At 33.8% G+C, this 22196-nt stretch overlaps 1 protein-coding gene across 1 annotated transcript in view; it reads right to left on the bottom strand.

The window, feature by feature from the left end:
* The window catches only part of arid3a (AT-rich interactive domain 3A), a 72283-nt gene that overhangs the window by 13096 nt on the left and 36991 nt on the right, over positions 1-22196 (bottom strand). The window contains exons 4-5 of the mRNA XM_073826136.1: positions 2837-2909; positions 1981-2164 (exon numbers count right to left, since the gene is read on the bottom strand). Of these exons, the coding sequence (XP_073682237.1) occupies positions 1981-2164; positions 2837-2909 (257 nt within the window). The remainder of the gene's footprint in view (positions 1-1980; positions 2165-2836; positions 2910-22196) is intronic.

The following is a 22196-nucleotide window of genomic DNA, read 5'->3' as shown; positions in this document are numbered from 1 at the left end:
AAATGATTTTAAAATGCATTTCATGAGCTGTTTAAAGGATAGCATACCAGGTTAAAGAAGTCGCCACTCTCTGCTGTTGCCTACCAGTCAAAAGTTTTTGAACAGCAAGATTTTTAACGTTTTTTAAAGATTCTCTTCTGTTTACCAAGCCTGCATTTATTTGATCCAAAATACAGCAAAAGCAGTAATATTGTGAGATATTCTTACTATTTGAAATAACTGCTTTCTATTTGAATATATTTTAAAATGTAATTTATTCCTGTGATCAAAGCTACATTTCAGCGTCATTATTCCAGTCTTCAGTGTCACATGATCCTTCAGAAATAATTCTAATAGGCTGATTTTCTGCTCAATAAACACTTATTAGTATTAATATTAATATTTAAAACAGTTGAGTACATTTTTTAAGGATTCTTTGATGAATAGAACGGGGTTCGTAGAGAGACTGTAAAATGAAATTCCAGGACTTCCAATGACTTTTCAAGCACTACTTTTAATTTTCAAAGACTTTAATCATCTCACTTATCAAACAATGTCTTCTCTTTCAAATGAAAACCACAGTTCATTTATTTTTTATTTGATCTTTTTTCTTTGTATTGTTTTTATAACTGTAAAATAAATCAGAAAAAAAGATTTGTGAAACCACAATTCTAAATTGAAACAAATGATTTGCGATCCATGCTCTGAAGTCCCGAATTGATTCAAATCATTCGCAAACCAGCAACGAAATTTCGATCTGAATCAAATGATTCGTGAACCTGCTCCAAAGTTCCAATCTAAATCAAATGATTCACGATACGCAATCTAAAGTCCCAATCTGACTCAAATGATCTGTGATATGCAATCCACTTCAAGTAGCTTAAGTATGAACCCTGATAGAAAGATCCAAAGATCAGCATTTATCTGAAATAAAAAGCATTTGTAACATTATACAGTTAGTATAATACAGTCAGTAAAATTTTTTGGGGAAAGAAATTTTAGAAATTAATATTTTTATTTAGCAAGGATGCTTTAAATTGATCAAAAGTGATGTTAAAGGAGTAGAACAAAAATGTACAGATAATGTACTCACCCCCTTGTCATCCAAGGTGTTCATGTCTTTCTTTCTTCAGTTGTGTTTTTTGAGGAAAATAATAAAAATAATGGACTTCTATGGTGCCTCCGAGATTGAACTTCCAAAATGCAGTTTGAATGCAGCTTCAAAGGGCTCTAAATGACCCCAGCCGAGGAAATAGTGTCTTATCTAGTGAAACGATTGGTTATTTTCTAAAAACATTTACAACTTGTATACCTTTTAATCTCAAACGCTCGTCTTGTCTAGCATTTGAAGTTAACAAGTATATAAATTGTAATTTGTTGAAAGAAATTAACCCATCGTTTTGCTAGATAAGACCCTTCTTTCCTCGGCTGTGATCGTTTAGAGCCCTTTGAAGCTGCATTTTGGAAGTTCAAACTCAGGGGCACCATAGAAGTCCATTATATGGAGAGAAATCCTGAAATAATAATTTCCTTATGACTGAAGAATAAAAGACACGAACATCTTGGATGACAAGGGGGTGAGTATATTATCTGTAAATTTTTGTTCTGAAAGTGAACTACTCCTTTAAGGACATTTATAATGTTACAAAAGATTTCTATTTCTATTCATCAAAGAAACCTGAAACCTTGTTTTCAACAATAATAAAAAATGTTTTTTGAGCAGCAGATCAGAATATTACAATGATTTCTAAAGGATCGTGTGACTGCAGTAATGATGCAAAAAATTGTGCTTTGAAATCAAAGGAATGAATTCAATTTTAAAATAGACCCAAATAGAAAAAAGTTGTTTCAAATAGTAAAAATATTTCAGAATTTTAGATCAAATAAACAGGCTTGATGAGAATTGGCTTGAAAATGTTACTGCTCAAAAACTTTTGACTGGTAGTGGTACATGTCCAAGTGAACATTATTTCTCCTGTGAGGGTCTCAGTGAGTACGTACTGTGTTCTGAGAGTGAAGGCAGCGCTGGTGATGGAGGTCGGCAAGTTCAGGCCCTTCGTGATCTCCCTCCACAACTTTTTATTTATGACCTCCACCAGCCCCCCCTTTTCTGTCACCAGCTGGTACAGCATGTAGAGGTCCAGCACCTGCTTGGCCATGATGGGAATCCTGTTCACTGGGGTCCCTGCACGAAAACAAATATCTGCTTCTTAGCTGCTACAACTGAAACAAACCGTCATTTTAGTCTTTATTAGAAAAACTGCTTTGTTTCTGCTCTTCCCTAAGCGGCATGCATGTCACACACAAGCATTTGTGCTATAACTAAACAACAAAATAAGTAGTAATAATGAATAGTATAATAATTAGTCATTTTTTAAAATAATGAACTGTATTTAGTTTTAGAGTTTCTGTCTTTTCCCTAGGCTGCGGATTGTCGTGCACATGTGCTATAAATAAACCTAGCTAATAAAATTGCTCTCCCAGGTCATTAATTTATTCATCTGGAGAGGGTTTAACAGGTGTGAGAGAACATTTTCCACAGCCAGTGCAGCAGGTTTAACAGGAACACATGCTTCGACAGTTTCAAGGCCGGATCATGACATGAACATGTGTTCGCACTCCCACGTTTTTATAAACACACATGTGAATGTGGGAGCCACAGCCCTGCTTCAGCATGATATAGAAAGAGTAAACTGCAGCGCTTCGATATAAATACACGTAAACAGCACCGTGGAGATGTGAAAGATGAGCTGGGTGTTGATGTGAGAGCGTTAGGGGTAGAGTTTGGAAATGTCTTTATAAGATGACATATGGAGATGTTTTTGATTTGTGAAAGAGTGATTTTTTTTACACGTACCTCTCTTCTGCATGAAGCTGAACAGATCGTCCAGGAACTCCTTCCTCTTTGGGTCACTGTCCAGTTCATAGAGCTAAATATGAAAAAAAAAAAGAAAAGAAAAAAAAAAAAGGTTAAAACAGCAGTACATGAAACAATGCCATCCTTACTCTTGAGGTCCTGGCTAAAATGTCATGGCTAAACAGAACTGTTAGCTGGCGAGTACTTGAAACACCTCACTACACACAAAACAGTACAGTAAAAATAAAGTGTAATCATTTCATTAGAAGATGTAGTTCTTGACAGGTAAATTAAGGTGTAAAAATAGGTTGAGGCATGCAGATTTTGCACAATACAGCTAATAACAAGGCCATGTTTGGTACATAATGCTACCATAATACACTTACTACTATGATAAATGCTAAATTTGCCAGTATACGCAGTATACAAAGTACATTGTGCAGAATAGTATATACCAAAATGCAACACTAATGATCTTTCCTTTCAGTTTTTTATTATTACATTGTTTAAAGAAGTGTTACATTTTAAGAATTACAATTAAATTATTATTAATGTTTAAACTTTTTATATTTATTTATTTATATAAAATAATAAAATACAATATATTATAATAAATATTATAATAAAAAATAAATGTTAATGTATAAAATATAATTATATATATATATATATATATATATATATAACATTTAATAGTATTAAAAGAGTAGTATTAAAAATAGTAATTATTATAATGTAAGTGTATAAATTGTAATATAATTAAAAACATATAATTAAATTTTATAGTATTAAAATACATTTAGTATTACATTTAAATAATTACAATTCAATTATTATAAATGTTTAAAATTATATATAAATGTTTTTATATCTATTTGTATTAAAGCTTTTCATAATATTTCAATTGGTAATATTAAGTTATTAATGATAAATGATTAAAAGACTTTAATATTAATTCTTAATTAATTTTATATATATTTTATAATATATATATAATTATATAATATATACATGATTTTATATATTATGAATAATAAAACTCAACATATAATAATAAAACGTAAATTTAATTTAATTATAAATGATAAAATAATAAAATACAATATACTATAAACAAACATATTACACACACACACATATATATATATATATATATATATATATATATATATATATATATATACACACACACACACAATTTAAATGAACAATTTTATATATTATATTATAAATGATAAAGTAACAAAATACAATATATTATAATAAATGATCAAATAATAATAACATGTAATTATTGTTATGTAAATGTATAAGGTGTAATATATATAATATATATGTAATATAATATTTTAATATATTATCTTATTAAAAATAATACAATAATAATAATAATAATAATAAAATACAACATATTATTATAAATAATTCAATAATAATAATAATAATAATAGTAACAAATATGAACTTAATTATATAAAATGATGATTATTATTATTATAATTAATTTGACAGCTTTCTTCCATTTTTTCACATTTTATGCATGAAAGGTGCTATATAAATAAATCTTTTTATTATTTTCAAAATAGTATCCATAAAATGCAGGCTAACCAAAATGATAACTTGCTGAGTTAAACAAGCAAAGTGGTGAGTTGATAAAAAAAAAAAAATGCGGCCAAGTGATAACAATACAGCGTACTACACTTTGGAACATTTATCACTGCATAATGCATTATTTCACATAATATAAGTAGGTAATATTCGGCAAGCTACATCTGGTGTTCCTAAAGACCAGAATTGTTAGTTTCATGACAATTCATAACTTAACACATTGAAAAAAAATGTAATGCAAAATCAGATTTTTAGTTGCAATTAAAGCAATAGTTCTCACAAACGTGTGAACGCCTGAAGGATCTTAATGATGACAGAAGCCTCATGTGCCAAAAAGGTCACGCCATTTAATCACACAGAGCCAGAAAAACACCGCTGGTAGCTGAGCAACGGGCAGCGTTAAATTGCTCATTCTTTCTCTCTTCTTCCCGTCTTGCCTTCCTCTGCTGTTCCTGATCTCTCATTAGCACCAGGGAGCTCTTCCTCACGGGGGGAGGGTCTGAGTGAGAGTAAAGGTAATGCTAGGGGCCATCGGAGGGTTAATTACAGGATGTATGCGTTTTTAAGGAGCACCACACTATAAATCTCTCAAATGACCTGGCTCTTCTCTAGTTTCTGTAGGGTACTCAGCCCCCACCCTTATTTTTTATTTTTTTATCCACTATTTTATTATCTGCATCCCTTTTTCCATCCATTTCGCCCACCAGGGAGTACCTCAATTTAATTCTTGTGGAAGAATCAAAAGGAATTTAACATATTGGTCTCAAAAATGCTTTGAGAACTCTTTCTTGATTCATTCCTTGATTATCAAAAGACTGTCCAAAGCCAGTCCAATTTTAAACCACCAACTTAATAAATAAATAATAATTATATTTATTAATAATGGTTACAGTCATATATATATTTTTTACATCTCAACAAATTATTGTACTTCAACATAAGCACAAATCATGAGAATATTACAGTAACAAGCAAACAGCTGAAACAACTGCCTGAAACAATAAAAACAAAAAAACTAATAGCTGTAAGCAGCAGATATGAAAAAAGACACTATTTAACAAACTTATAACCACTTAAATCAATGATTTAAAACAGCATTTTTGGCAAATCCAGGTAATTTACCATAGAAATATTATGTTATTTTAACAGTTATGACTGTTATAGCACCAGCTAGAATCATCTTTTTAAAATCACCTGACACATTTGTTCAGAAGGTTTTGTGAAGTTTTGAGTTTTCCTTTAGGCTTTATAGGATTTGGGGTAAATCTGGACATGTTTCCCATTATAGCTTCCCAAAGGGAAGTTTAAACATTTTTTGGATAATTATTGGCCTAGAGAGTCCAGAGAACTGTACTGCAGTGTTCCTGATTGAGTGAAAAACCTAGGACTAGTTCGCAGAAGTATCTTTTATTTTTTTTTTTACATCATCTCAATCATTTAACAATAGATTTGATTGACAGCGGTGATTCTAAAGGCAAAGTTGCCAGAATGAGGAGTTCACATCGTATAATATGAATATCGCACATATGTGCAAAAAAAAAAAAAACGCATGACGTATGATTCTTTACGACCCTGAAAAATGCAATATCGCCCTCCAGTGGCCGATTTCGTTAAAATTTCTCTCAGACCTTTTTGCCCATGAGTCGAACAGGCCCACAGAGTTTCGTTCCAATCGACCTCCGTTAACCTTGTCTAATAAGTTCCCAAACTTCGTTGCCCAATGACAGCCATGTTTTTTTAAGATACGCAAATGTCCTTGTAGAAACTGGTGGCACTTTGGACCAAGACCGTGCACACTGATTTTCATGTTGATAGGACAAATGGTTGCGCAGTTATAGCCATTTTTATGTTTTTTTCCCCCTCTTATAGTGCCATCAAGTGGCCAGGCTCCATGATTTTTGTCCTGCGACCTCACCCAGCATATGCTGGTTAGGTAGGTTTAGATTCTGGGATGCTGGTTTTAACTGGTTTAAGATGGTCCTAAATTGGTTTATGCTGGTCTTAAGCTGTTTCTTAGCTGGTCATGTTCTGGTCCTAAGCTGGTCCAGTTTAGGACCAGCGGATGACCAGATAAGGACCAGCATTAACCAGTTTAGGACCATCATAAACCAGCTTAGGACCAGCTTAAACCAGCTAAAAACAGCATCAAAACCTACCTAACCAGCATATGCTGTTTTTTTCAACAGGGCAGATTGAGCTGTTACATAAGTGTTCTGAGTTTGGCAACAATATTTCATTTAGTTCAGGAGTTCTAGGCATTTTACTAAAAGTGGCCCTGTCCCTTTCAAATGTTTTGGCTAGGGATGTCCCGATCAGGTTTTTTTGTCCTTGAGTCAGAGTCATTTGATTTCGAGTATCCGCCGATACCGAGTCCCGATCCGATACTTCTATAATACATAAAAAATAAGGAACATCCTGGATCTGTTTCTTCGCTCTTCTTTATTCTTTTTTTTTTTTATTTAATTCACCTTATTTTAACATTCAACAACTCTGTTAACAAACAGAGCACTTCTGTGAGGTAGCTTGAACAATCAAGTAATAAATTACATAATTTTTTTCACTTCTGGACATTAGTGCAACAGTAAATATAACAAAAGTCTAATATAAAAACAAATAGCACCTCAACTTAAAATACCCGGAAGGCATGTAAAAACAAATAAAAAAAGTAAAAGTGCCACAGTGTTTGCTGTGTTTCTGTGTGGAGTCTGTGCCACCGCATAACTATAGATGTGTTAAAAATTAATGAGAATATCAGGGCTCGCAAAATTTCAAAATCTCTGGTAGCCCTTCGGGCAAGTACTCTTCAGATTTTGGTAGCCCGAAAATTAAGACTTCTTTTTTTTAAATATAGAAAATCAGATAGGAGTCTAAACTTAATCAAAAATGTTTTTAATACACAAATATAAACAAATATCAAGGAAGGAAACTTATTTCACTATTTGGTGTATCTGCAGAATTTTTAAATATCAATTTAAGGCAATTTATAAATCGAGTATGTCATTTATTATATTTATTTAAAACATAAATATTACTGTCTTAATTGTTTAGTATTTTAGAAGGCACATTAACTTCCTTCACATTTACAACTCTATGTGTTTGCTGCATAAAAACATAGGTCGATAATTGCAATCATTTGACCATAAACAGCTGAAAAAAAATGTGGAAATAAAAATTCATTCTCTGTCACGAGGGGGCGCTTTAGGAGCGCTGAAATACTACGGTTTCCCTAGTAACGGCTGTACACAAAGCAGCATTAACCTTGTTTTATCAGGCATGAAATGAAAATGCCAACAACACGTTTCTGAGGACAGTCGGTTCCCTTCAGATACATTCATAAAAAGAAGTGCAGTGCGCATATTTATTCAATGACATCATTGCCTTTTGAAGTTTAATCCAGCCCTATCGCGATTCTCGTCTTTCCGTCCCCAAATGTAAGACCTCCTAAATTATAATTGAGACTTTTCTTATACTATTTAACATATTTAAAACTTTTTATGGCCTTAAATTTGATACAACTAATTTGAAGAGTTTAAGGACTTGTAGGAGCCCTCTACTTTACGATAGCCTGTTGGGCAGGCCAGTGAAACATTTTGGTAGCCCGACTGGAAAATACAATATCCCCGGGACGTCGGGCTAGCGATTTTGCAAAACCCTGGAATATATATACATACTACATATATCCGAGTCCTGATCGTGAGGTAACGTCCGATTCCGATCGAGTCCGAAACCACGTGATCGGGCCCGATTTCCGATCACGTGATCGGATCGGGACACCCCTAGTTTTGGCATCACTTTGCGACGGTGAGTCATAAGTTCAATTTTTTTTTATAATTATTGATATTCACTCTCCAGAGAAGCTTTCTGAACTGGTTTGGTTCCAATTTGGGCTGCACGATGCTTTCAGATGTACCGCCATTTACTACAAAAAGCCGATTTCACAGAACGATTTCTTTCGATTTCATTATCGCATGATTAAATCATCTGCGATAATGAACACAATATAGCGTAGCTTGTCTATGAACTACAGCTCTGTGTAGTACATGCTGCTACATCCAAAAAGCAGGTGCTGGAGATTTACTAATGATTACACAACCAGCTTTACTGACAAACTGCGCATGACAATCGTCTTCGATTAATCGTGCAACACTAGTTCCAATCAGGTGAAAAACCTAGGACTAGTTCGCAAAAGTAGGTTTTTCCAAAAAAATGACGGTAGGAGTTATGAGCAATTTCGTACTTTGGTGAGCCTTGGTGACGTTATAGATGATGTGAGTACTACCATACCTCCAAGTTATCTACGAGTTACGGTTTGGTCTGCACAATCAGTTTTACGTGGAGATCGCTGATCTGTGACCATTCTAACAATTACAGTAGGGTTTCAGCGCTATACGTTTGAACCCCTAAAAACAGACTGGCTGTATTAGACTTTTTTAACCAGAATATCTCAACAGAGATTACTAAACTCTGTTTTTAGCTCATCAGCACCTTTTCCGTAATGTACAGAGACGGTGTGGACATGGTTGTCAGGACTGGAAGATTAAGTAAACAACTTGGCAAAAAATGTAATTTCTGAAAACAAAAAATTTATAGGATTTAAACTCTTGAAATCTGGCAACCTCAATGCTTGTGGAAGCCAGTGCTAGATAACACAAATTCCAATTAAAAATGAAAAGTTTTCAGGATAAATAACCAGCAAAGAAACACTGCAGATGATTATGCTTAATAAATTGAGGGACCACAAGTAAAACATGATTCACTGCGTAGCCTTAAGTACAAATGTATAAAAAGGGGAACCAAGCTCTCTGTTTGAGATTTCCCTCTCAGGGCCCTTTAGCTTTCACCAATGGATAGAGCTATAGATCCTTTTGCCCCAAATTCTGCTGATACACCCTAAGCCCCCTCCCTCATACTGTGGAAACACATCTGTTTATCTGCTTGAAGCGGGTGGAGGCAGAGCCGGCTGACATTACCTCAAATGTAGGGTGGAGAAATTTACCAGAAAAGAGTCGGTTGGATGTGAATGTTTAACTTTCAACTGATTTTAGGCCTTAAATGTGGCGTCAAAAATGTGGTGGTAAATTGCTGGTAAATTTAGCGAGAACTACTGACTGACATCACAGCAAATACATAAACAACATATATTGGAGAATACAAACATTTGCGTCCTCGTTTGAATTCAGGAATGTTCATGAGTTTCCCAAGAAATGAGCACAGAAATAATTACGGATAAACACGTGACATGCCTAACAATCACTTTTAACAGTGATTGTGAATTCTACTTCTTTTAATTTTAACCATAATTGTCAGTGAAATTTGGTTGTGGTTGCCAGATGTCAAAACTTAAAATCCCCTATCAGAGCATTTTTCATTATTTGCTGCATTTTCTAACCTGGCAACTACAAAATGTCTAAACAAACTCTAAAGTGACAAACTTGATGATTAATAGTTTAATAATTATTGTGCAGCACTAGTTACAAGTACACAAAATAACAAACAAGGCACTCATAAACAACTATCACTAAACAATCTGTAAACTATCACTAAGGTCATTTTTATAAATTCAATTATATAAAATAATTGTGATGAACATTTTAACTATTATTATGCAGTTTTTTTTTTATACCATCTATTGAGTGTTTTGAAACTTGGTACTGACTTACAGCCCACACAGATTTCAGTATGGGATAAATTAATAAATCATTTGAATAATTCAGCCAGAATTAAGAGTTTCAGGTCTCTGAATTCAATTTCGATTTAACAAGCATTTGTGTCCTAATTTGAATTCAGAAATGTTTGAGTTTCCTAAGAAACCATGAGCACAGAAATAATTAGAAATAAACACATGTGACATACTTAATTACATTTAATAGTGTTTGCAAATTCTACTTCTCTTATTTTAACCATAATTATCTGTGACATTTGGTTGAGGTTGCCAGATGTCAAAGTTAAAATCCCCTCTCAGAGCATTTTTCATAATTTGCTGCATCTTCTAACAAATGTATTAACAAACTCTAAACGACAAAAAACATGAATAATAGTTTAATCATTATTGTGCAGCCCTAGTTACAAGTTCACAAAATAAACGTGTGTAACGCTGGGTGAGTTTTGCATCTGAAAAGGTTTTCAGAAGTGAGCAAGTGAATGAATGCTGAATTGGATACCTTGGATTGACACTGAGAAGGTCTGACATTGTTTCGACGACACGTGAGCTGTTGGCCTCGAAACGACGCAGCAACATTTCACACCTGCCAATCACCTCAAGAGGCAAGCTAAACGACAATAGGGGGAAGGGCCGGAAATGAGCGAGGCCCAAATGGGGGAAGGGTAACTATGAAAGCGCATAAGAACAGTATCGATCTCATAGAGGCGCCTGTTCTCAGCCTCAATCTGACTTCATTTGAATGGAGGGGTTGCATTGAGGGCAAAGAAGAATGTGGTTTCTGTATTACTGAGAGAAACTAGAGGGTCGCAACGTCCCTTGCTAAAGCACGCTTCAACAGAAACACCTGCAGGGAATGAGAAATCCAATTCAGAGACCTGAAACTCTTAATTCTGGCTGAATTATTCAAATCATTTATTAATTTATCTCTTACTGAATTCTGTGTGGGCTGTAAGTCAGTATCAAGTTTCGAATACACTCGATAGTATTAAAAAAAAAACCCTGCATAATAATGGTTTAACTGTTCATCACAGTTATTTAGCTAGAAATATATACATTTGAAGTCTAAAGTTGACATACACCTTGCAGAATCTTCAAAATATAAATTATTTTAGCAAACTAAGAGAGGTCATACAAAATGCATGTTATTTTTTATTTAGTACTGACCTGAATAAGATATTTCACATAAAAGATGTTTACATGTAGTCCACAAGAGAAAATAATAACTGAATTTATAAAAAATGACCCTGTTCAAAAGTTTTCACACACTTGATTCTTAATACTGTGTTATTACCTGAATGATCCACCGTTGTGTGTTTTATTTTTAATTGATCATTGGTCCCTAGTTTGTCCTGAACAGTTAAACTGCCTGCTGTTCTTCAGAAAAATCCTTCAGGTCCCACAAAACGTTTGGTTATGGCGATCAGGGTAAATTTAACTTATTTTGTCTTCTAGGAAACATGCAACTATATTCTGTAATCTCTGAAAGGCAGTATGGTATGATAATATATGATATTTAGGCAAAATAAGAAAAATGTACACATCTTCATTCTGTTCAAAAGTTTTAATGCATTGTTTTTCCTTCTGGAGCATCAATGAGCATTTGAACCTTCTGTAATAGTTGCATATGAGTCCCTCAGTTGTCCTCAGTGTGAAAAGATGGATCTCAAAATCATACAGTCATTGTTGGAAAGGGTTCAAATACACAAAAATGCTGGAAAACTAAATTTGTGGGACCTGAAGGATTCTTCTTAAGAACAGCAGGCAGTTTAACTGCTCAGGACAAACAAGGGACTCAAGAACAACCATCACTTAACAAAACACAACCAACGGTGGATCATTCAGGTAACAATACTGTATGAAGAATCAAGTGTATGTACATTTTTGAACAGGGTCATTGTTATAAATTCAACTATTATTTTCTTTTGTGGACTATATGTAAACATCTATGTGAAATATCTTATTCAGGTCAGTACTAAATAAAAAATAACATGCATTTTGTATGACCCCTCTTATTTGGTGAATAATTAACATTTTGCAGATTCTACAAAGCGTATGTAAACTTTTGACTTCAACTGTATATATTAATTTATGAGAAAAGATCTGACTGGGGGATTTAAACTCTTATTATCTGGCAACCTTAATCATGACGTTTGTTACCAATGCAAGACAATGTTTTCAGGATAAATAATCAGCGGGGAAATATTGCAGATGATTATGCATAAATTGAGGGGAGAAAAAAATATTGATAACATTATTAACTAGATCTGTGGTTTTAACTACAACAATATTTCTGACAAACATAAACGCCTGAGGACATAAATGATTTAAATTGTTAAACACACCACACTGAAGCAATTTATTAAACCCATAAGTCATGACTTAAAAAGAGTTTTCATGTCATGTGCGAAACATTGCACAGACGGCAAACAACACAGATGACACAATTAACTTGACATACTTGCTCTGACAGAAATAAAGAGAGCAAAAGGGAGGGACTATCAGCTCGGTATCAGGTTACATCTGTTATTGTAACAGCTCCAGTCATTATTGCATTATGAACTCTGTTCTCCTCCTGTCAGGGTGATTACATAACTAAAACCATATATATTTTTTTATTTCAGCTAGTTTTCAAGGAAACAGTTCTCATTTTTTATTAGTACTTGCTGTACTAATAAAGCAGAAACTGAAATTTGACCCTAGACCACAAACCAAGTCTTAAGTAGCATGGGTACATTTGTAGCAATAGCCAACAATGCATTGTATGGGTCAAAATTATCCATTTTTCTTTTATGGCAAAAACCATTAGGATGTTAATTAAAGATCATGTTCTATATGATGAAGATATTTTGTAAATTTCCTACCGTAAATGTATTAAAACTTCATTTTTGATTACTAATAAGCATTGCTAAGAATTCATTTGAAAGTGGACAAACATTTCATTCACAAACTGTATGCTTGCAAACATTTGTGTGTAATATCTGCGTGGGTGAATGGTTTCACACAGAAAACGTGATTCATAAGAAAATGTACACATTTTTCTAAATTTAGAACCAACTCAAACCACATGTACTGAAAAAACCCAGAAACTTCAGAGGGAAGAAAACTCCTAACGAGTCACGACAATTATATATATTTGTAACAATTTTCTACAGAAAGAGTTTTGAGTTAAGAATCAATTTACATTCAAAAAATAAATTTTAAATGTCATTTTCTTCCAAATAAGAAAATACTTCATTTTACTCATGCCCACAAATGTTCTGTCAACTATGTTATTAATCGAACCTTTCTGAAAATGAAATGGTTTATTACAAAATCATGTGACCATGTGCAGCAGGAATTTGAACACATTATGGTAATCGTCCATAAATATATATATATTTTTATATTTGATCTCCAATGACTGATTGTCAAGGAGTTTCTCAACTGCCTGTCAACTACGTTGGGCACATTGTTATGGTTTGCAATATTTTTATGAATTTAATTCAAATAGATATTCAAATGTGAGGTTAACCTGATCAAGATAAAACCAGAAAGGTCACCCATTGAAATTATGAGTCAAAATGGTTGAGTCAAAAGTTTGTAATTTTAAATGTTTTTTAAATAATTCTCTATTGCTCACCAAGCCTGCAATTATTTGATCCAAAATACATCAAAAGCAGTAATATTGTGAAATATTTTTACTATTTAAAATAACTGCTTTCTATTTAAATATATTTTAAAATGTAATTTATTCCTGTGATCAAAGCTACATTTTTAAAATCATTATTCCAGTCCTCAGTGTCACATGATCCTTCAGAAATCATTATAATATTTGCTGTTCAAAAAGCATTTATTATAATTATTATCAATATTTATCAATATTTTTTCATGATTCTTTGAATAGAAAGACCCAAAGATCAGCATTTATCTGAAATAAAAAGCTTTCGTAACATTAGAAGAAATTATAGAAATTTGAATTGATCAAAAGTGATGATAAAGACATTTATGTTACAGAATATTTTTATTTCTATTATAAATGCTGTTATTCTGAATTTTCTATTCATCAAAGAAACCTGAAAAAGCTGAAATTCTACTAATAATAATGATAATTCAACATAATAATAATAAAAATAAAAAAAATTGAGCAGCAAATCAGAATATTAGAATGATTTCTGAAGGATCATGTGACTGGAGTAATGATGATAAAAATCAGCTTTGAAATCACAGGAATAAATTACAATTTAAACTATTTTCAAATAGAAAACAGTTATTTTAAATAGTAAAAATATTTCAAAATTTTACTGTTTTTGCTATACTTTGGATCGAATAAATGCAGGCTTGGTGAGCAGAAGAGACTTCTTACCGTTCAAAAACTTGACAGTCACTACCATGACTGGTAGTGTATGTTACCTAGCTGACAAACTCACCACCAAAGCAAACGTAATAAAGTTTGGATATTATCAGATAAGTTACACTAATAAAATAGACCAACTGAAACCAATAGTAGTTTTATTAAGAAAGCATATTGTTTATACACCATTTCCCTAATGTGAAATGTCCCCTAAATTATAGAAGGACTTTTAAGAGAGAAGTGTGATGCAATGGAAAAAGTGCTAGCCTAAGCGTTTCGTCCATCTTTGTTTACATTCCAATGTCTAGAAGCCCGAGCCTGACATCAGCTCAAAAGCAGCAGCAATGTCTGGACAACATCCAGCTATGAACCACCCCCCCATAAAAACAATTCCTGTCTACAAGTGCTCGTTTTCCTGCTTGGACACGAGTCATGTGTGCAATTAAAGCCGTTTGAATGGCAGAATGCCTATGGGATATGTCTGTCTGAAACAAAATATGAATACATGATGTCTACAACCAGTGTAGGACTTTTTTTCTGAGACAAGAATAATTAAACGGTTGACTGACAATAGGTCAGTGCTGAAAGCAAATCTGTGAATTAGGCAAATCAGGCACTGACTTTATACGTGACGGGCTGTGAGAACTTCATTTGTTTATACACAGAGCGAGACCTGGAGACCCAGGGCTACAAGATAAATCATATTTCAGTCTAGGGGAGGGGGGAAAAATCGATTATCCGATGCATCGGAATTCTCTCTTCAACGATTCTGAATATTTCAGAATTGATTTATGCGGACACATCTACGTGCTTGGAGCGGTCCAATGCGGTATCTACGTATATATATATATATATATATATATATATATATATATATATATATATATATATCTATGATGATTAGCATGTCACTAGCATATTGCTAGTTGCTAGCTTTTTCTAGTGCTTACTTAAAGGAACACTCCACTTTTTTTTGGAAATAGGCTCATTCTCCAACTCCCCCCCCCCCCCCCCCGAGTTAATAAGTTGATTTGTACCGTTTTGAAGTCCATTCAGCCGTTCTCCTGTTCTGTCGATATCACTTTTAGCATAGCTAAAAGATTAGGAACTACACTTCCATTCCGGCGTAACAGTCAAGGAAGTTTGCAGCCGTAACATGGCCGAAAGCAGGCACAGTAATATCACGCAGAAACAGTGTGACCAACTGCATGCACAGGGAGCGTTCCTCGTTGGAATTTACCTACCTGGGAACTAATTTCAGGCGCTGCGTGATATTACTGCGCCTGCTTTCGGCCATGTTACGGCTGCAAACTTCCTTGACTGTTACGCCGGAATGGAAGTGTAGTTCCTAATCTTATCGGCCTAGAAAATCGCATCTTTACATTTTCCGCCGGTTTTAGTACACGATATAACTACAGAAGAGTCAAGTTTTAAATAGGACAAATAGGGTTGCACGGTATACCGGTACTGCGGTAGTATCGCGATACTAAAGCTTAAAAATACCCGCGGTGCCATTGCATTTTTGAAACGGTAGTACCGTAAGATATGTTATATGCACGGCAGGAACACTGTAGAAAACGTTCATTTGAACATGCACGCCAGAAGAAACATTACAACTTGATTGCCAAAATGTCTTTCTGTTGTGCTTTGTGTAGTACAGGCTGTGTAATTCAGTGTTTCCCAACGCTTTAGTTCAGTTTGAAATGAGAAGTTGCACGCGCACGTCGTTGTTCACGCTGCAGTTTCTCAGAAGAGAGGGTCTGATATTCAGTCCGTCTAATGTTATTTAAAAAACAGCAGCTCAAGAATCACTTATTAAACATCAAAATGTTTTGCAAGAAAGTTTTTTCGTATTTTAATTAATTTGCCCACTTTTAGAACAAGTGTAATAATTCGTTTCTGGAAGCATCTTTGCAATCACGAATGCAATTCCATTCATTAACATAGCGGCTTTGCACTTGGTTCTTATCAATCATTATATATATATATATATAACAACATATAACATTATAAAAAAATATGTTTTAATATAGAAGCTGCTAACTTAGAAATTTCAAGATATGCGAACAAAAATGCTCCTGCAGTTCAGCAATATGACACGAAAAAGATGTTTTAGTTTCGTTTCTGTGTTCGAATCCGAATCCGCGTTGGTTTGGGCGAATCACTGATTCACTAAAGCCATTCATAAAAACACTCATTTGATTCGCCCCTGAATGATTCAGCTGTTTTGAAAGAATCGTTTGAATGACTCAGTGATTCAATTATGAACACTGCTGCCACCTGCTGGCTGTTTTAAGTTTCCCATCACATTAAATTATTTTACAATATTTCTGTATTCAGAGTTTTGTATTTGAAACATTAATCTTATAACATTACTTATGCAATTATAAGTACAGTGTACAGAGAAAAATCTTGTCTGTTTTCATTTACATGTTTTTATTTATAAAATTTTGATTCATTTTGTAGAATTGAATTTTAAATGAACAGAATACTGCATGGTATCGTGATACTTCAGCTGGTATAGTATCGTAAGTCATTTTTATGGTATCGTGACAACCCTAAGGACAAATATCGAAACTCGTTGGTCATTTTTGAACACGATGCTATTGGTCTAATAGGATTCAATGATCTATGCTAAGCTATGCTAAAAGTGATATCGCCAGAACAGGAGAACGGCTGAATGGATTTCAAAATGGTAAAATCAAAGAGTTGAAAACACTGGCAAACTATTTTAAGTAATTACCGTAATTAGCACATTTTCACAACAATCCATCAACTGGTCAAGCGATGATAAAAAACATAATTAGAGTTTATGAAAACTTACCAGCCGCTCAAATTAGGGATGCACCGAAATGAAAATTCTTGGCCGAAACCGAAAACCGAAAAAGAGGAAACCAAGGCCGAAAACCGAAACACCGAAAGAATTATGCCAATTATTAGTACCATTGCATTTATGGTTATGACTGAGTACTAATTTGACTAAAATCAAGGCATTGCAATTGCATAAATTAATATTAAAGTTTCAAAGAATAAATCAGTTATATTACTTTAAACAATTATTATCAATCAAGTATTATATAATAATAACAACATATACATATATTTTACTGCCTTTGTTAAAATTGTTTACATTTTTATAACACATTATCCATCAGTTCACATTTACAAGTCTACGTTTTTCTCTTCCAGCAGGAGGCGCTGTCAGACTGGTAAACAAAGCAGCGCAGCAAATGACTTTGAAACGTGCAGCGCTCATATTTATTCAATGGATAGCCTTTTGAAGTTTCATTAAAATTAAGAGCTTTATTTAAGTCTTTCAAAAAACAACACTTACACAATAGTAGGGGACTAAATTAATATCAGCATATGTATAATCGTCTCTCATTGTCTCTGAGAGAATGCATGGCAGACGCTGAAAGCACTGTCAGTTTGTACTTTCGCTTTCACATATTGCGCAGTTTTCACATTGCTTGTGTGATATCCATTGGCTCACCTCCACGGTTTAAAACATAATTATTTATAAAAAATACAGTATATAGAAAAGGCATATCTTTAAAATGTTGTGACGTAACACCAACGTAAAGCCATTGTTTTTCACTCACTGAAAGCCACATCTGTCAGCGCAATGCGCCGATCTCTGCTCTCATCACTGCTGCACATACGACTGCAGACACACCCCCTCTTGAAATTTCGGCATTACAAGTTTTGCAAATTGCTATCCATTGGTCTTTCTCAGATATAGGGCCTACTGAAATACGCCTACACTGCAGAAGTGTTGCTTCAGACAAGCACGTGCAGGCTGCGGTTTCTGTTTGCGTCAACATGCTGTTTCGGCCGTGTTGTTTCGGTGATAAAAGTCTTTTGGCCGAAAACCGAAAATGCCCTTTTGGGCCATTTTCGGCCGAAAATTTTCGGTGACCGAATATTCGGTGCATCCCTAGCTCAAATAGTAAAAACAGTGATAATAATCAAGTGTAATCAGCAACATCATCCATTGATTTAACAGTTTGACAGATAAAAACAAAATGACGCCACCAAAACCAGAAGGCGTTATGATAATTGTGACCCTGGACCACAAAACCAGTCTTAAGTCGCTGGGGTATATTTGTAGCAATAGCCAAAAATACTTTGTATGGGTCAAAATGATTGATTTTCCTTTTATGCCAAAAATCATTAGGAAATTATGTAAAAATCGTGTTCCATGAAGATTTTTTTGTAAAATACTTACTGTAAATATATCAAAATGTAATTTTTGATTAGTAATATGCATTGTTAAGAACTTAATTTGGACAACTTTAAAGGTGATTTTCTCAGTATTTTGATTTTTTTGCATCCTCAGGTTCCAGATTTTCAAATAGATGTATCTCGGCCAAATATGGTCCTATCCTAACAAACCATACATCAATAGAAAGCTTAATTATTGAACTTTCATATGATGCATATATCTCAGTTTTGTAAAATTTAACCTTATGACTGGTTTTGTGGTCCAGGGTCACAATTCAGCAACAGCTCGAACGACGGTAACAAATTGATGGCTAAACTGCAAATAAAACCTATAAAAATATATATTGGACTCCAAGCTTGACTTCAGCTGGGTGCTTTTAAACGGTTCTTCCCCCCCATCAATTTGCAGTGAGCAAATCAATGTTTAATGTTAAAACCACTAAATGGCAACCGACTGTAGAGGGTGTGATGAATTTTTAAAGAGCTCTTTTCTTTACTGTCCATCTGGGCTCCATTTGCCCAGCTGTTCATGTTTACAGCGGACATCAAAGGATACTTCTCTTTTTCTCAGGAAGTTTTTGTGAGGGGAAGAAGTGTAACATTTAATAGAACTACAAAAAAATATATGTTTTTTTCTTCATACTGAAGAATATCAATGCATCCAGTTGGTTTATAACAACATGAACTAAACGTAAATTCTCAAATCTAGTTGCATGGGAGGGCTAGTAGCACCTTAAACCACAGCGAGAAATTACCAGATGCAGGAGTATTATGAATTATATTAACGCACCAAACCACTAAAGGTGTGCTTTACAGTGGTTTTACAGTTAAACGTTGCAGGTTTCACCTAAAGATTAAATAAATGAATCATCATTTAGTCACCTTTATGTCATTCCAAACCTGTCTGACTTCCTTCTTGTATGAAGTTCAACAGAAGTTTGGAACAACATAAATAAAATTACAGTTATAAAAATCTAAAACTGCACAAGACTTCTTTAGTATGTCTGAGTTATACATATCATGTGAAGCACACAGTTAATGCACCTACTGTACTCGAATAACAGAAATATGCACAAAACATCACTTGCATCAAAATATATTTAGATCAGCTTTATATTTGGTTTTACTTTCTTTGCTCTTTATCACTATGAGGTGCTAAAACTGATGTAGTAAGTGACGATAACGAAATCGGAGACACTCCCCTTGAAATCTGATCAACTGTAGACTGTTTAGGGTTACCACGTACTGTAGCAACTTGCCACATCATACAAAATGCATGTTATTGGTTATTTAGTACTGACTTGAATAAGATATTTCACATTAAAGATGTTTACATATATGTCCACAAGAGAAAATAATAGATGAATTTATAAAAATGTCCATGTTTCTTAATTCTATATTGTTACCTGAATCCACAGCTGTGTCCAACATTGAATGTGTTATTTTGAGATCCATCTTTTCACACTGAGGACAACTGAGGGACTCATATGCAACTATTACACAAGGTTCAAACACCCACTGATGCTTCAAAAGGAAAAATCATGCATTAAGAGCTGGAGGGTGAAAACTTTTGGAATTTGAAGATCAGGGTAAATTTAACATATTTTGTCTTCTGGGAAACATGTAACTATCTTCTGTAGTCTCTAAAGGGCAGTACTAAATTAAAAAAATATATAATATTTAGGCAAAATAAGAAAAATGTACACATCTTCATTCTGTTTCAAAAGTTTTCACCCCCCAGCTGTTCATGCAACATTTTTCCTTCTAGAGCATCAGTGAGTGTTTGAACCTTCTGTAATAGTTGCATACGAGTCTCTTGGTTATCCTGAATGTGAAAAGATGAATCTCAAAAGCACACAGTTTGTTGGAAAGGGTCCAAATGCACAGAAATGCTGGAAAACTAAGAATTTGTGTGACCTGAAGTTTTTCCCCCAAAGAACAGCAGGCAGTTTAACTGTTCAGGACAAACAAGGGACTCATGAACAACTATCACTAAACAAACAAGCTGTGGATCATTCAGGTATTAGGAATCAAGAGGATGTAAACTTTTGAACAATGTCATTTTTATAAAATCAACTATTAATTATGCTCAGGAAAAAAAAGTTTGCTCAGAAACTACTTAAAACAGAACTAAAGCTGTATTTAACTTTTTTGTTGTTGATGCTTGTATATAATAGAGAGCTAGAGAGACACAAATATAGAGCATTGCATTAATAGTTCAAGTAATACAAATGGCTAAATTCTGAATAGGCCACAAAATATTTTAAATAAGTGTTTGTTACTGTTAGTTCTGTTATCAGGAAGAGGAAGTTGCATATAACCACCCAGACCATGGTTACATATAGATACACACTCCTATATTAGGTCTATAAAATTCTGAAAGCCTCATGGAGACGAAACAGTGACCACCTGGCAGCACCGAAAGAAAAAGAAAAAATTTGCATAGGGACAAAAATCTGCCGCAACAGACTTTTCTTGCATCTTACTTGCAAGAGAGTGAATTGAACAGCATAGAAACAAATCAAAACAATTCCAAATCAATTAAAACCACAAACTTGGCCAGCAGCAGACTATAGTACTTAAGCCATCCTTATTGTGTGACCGATTACACCATGCCATTTTTTGATACCAGTGAATAAATCTGTTTCTTTATTCAATTCACTTTATGGCCGACACAGATAGTTGTACTAGAGACGTTGGCAGCATGCCTTAAAACACGATTAATTAATATCTGTATCAAACATAATCAGAGAGACAGTGGTTGCATTTTCTTTGGCGGTGTCCCAGCTGCTACAGGAAGGAGACCAGCTGTCAGTCTTTCAATGCTCTGCCTAACGCCTGGAGGACAGGTTGACTTGTAGTTTTGCAGGGTTTCTGCAGGTTTTATAAAAGGTAGATTTTTTAAGTGAAGAAAGTTCAACACAATGTGTATTACACTGCTTTTCTTACTTAGATTTTTTGTCTTGTTTCCAGACAAAATATTTAAAAATTCTTAAATCAAGAAGGATTTAAGGAAAATTATTGTCTAGTTTTTGTTTAAATCTAAAACAACCTGCCAATTTCAAGATGAAAACTAGATTATTTTGCTTACCCCATTGCAGATTATTTAGTTTGGTTCAAGCAAAAACTCACTTAATTATTATTATTTAATTTTTTTATGAAAACAAGAGTTTTTACTTGTCTAGAAAATCCTAAATTGATCAGATATTTTGGCTGTAAACAAGACAAAAAAATCTAAGTAAGAAAAGCATTTTTTTAAGTAAAGTAAGTTTAATACAATGTGTATTACACTGCAAAAAATGCTTTTCTTACTTGGATTTTTTTGTTTTGTTTCCAGCCAAAATATCTACAAATTGTTAAATCAAAAAGGATTTTCTAGACAAGTAAAAATTATTGCCTTGTTTTTGCTTAAAACTAAAATAATCTGCCAGTGGGGTAAGCAAAATTATCTTCTTTCAAGCAGAAAACTAGATTATTTTGCATACCCCATTTGCAGTATATTTTGCTCGTTTCTTAATTTTGATCTTTTTTTCTCT

The sequence above is a fragment of the Garra rufa genome, chromosome 20 (genome assembly GCF_049309525.1).
Source record: "Garra rufa chromosome 20, GarRuf1.0, whole genome shotgun sequence".
NCBI lineage: Eukaryota > Metazoa > Chordata > Actinopteri > Cypriniformes > Cyprinidae > Garra > Garra rufa.
The sequence above is the reverse complement of the archived record's forward strand: the minus strand, read 5'-3'. Positions and strand labels throughout refer to the sequence as shown.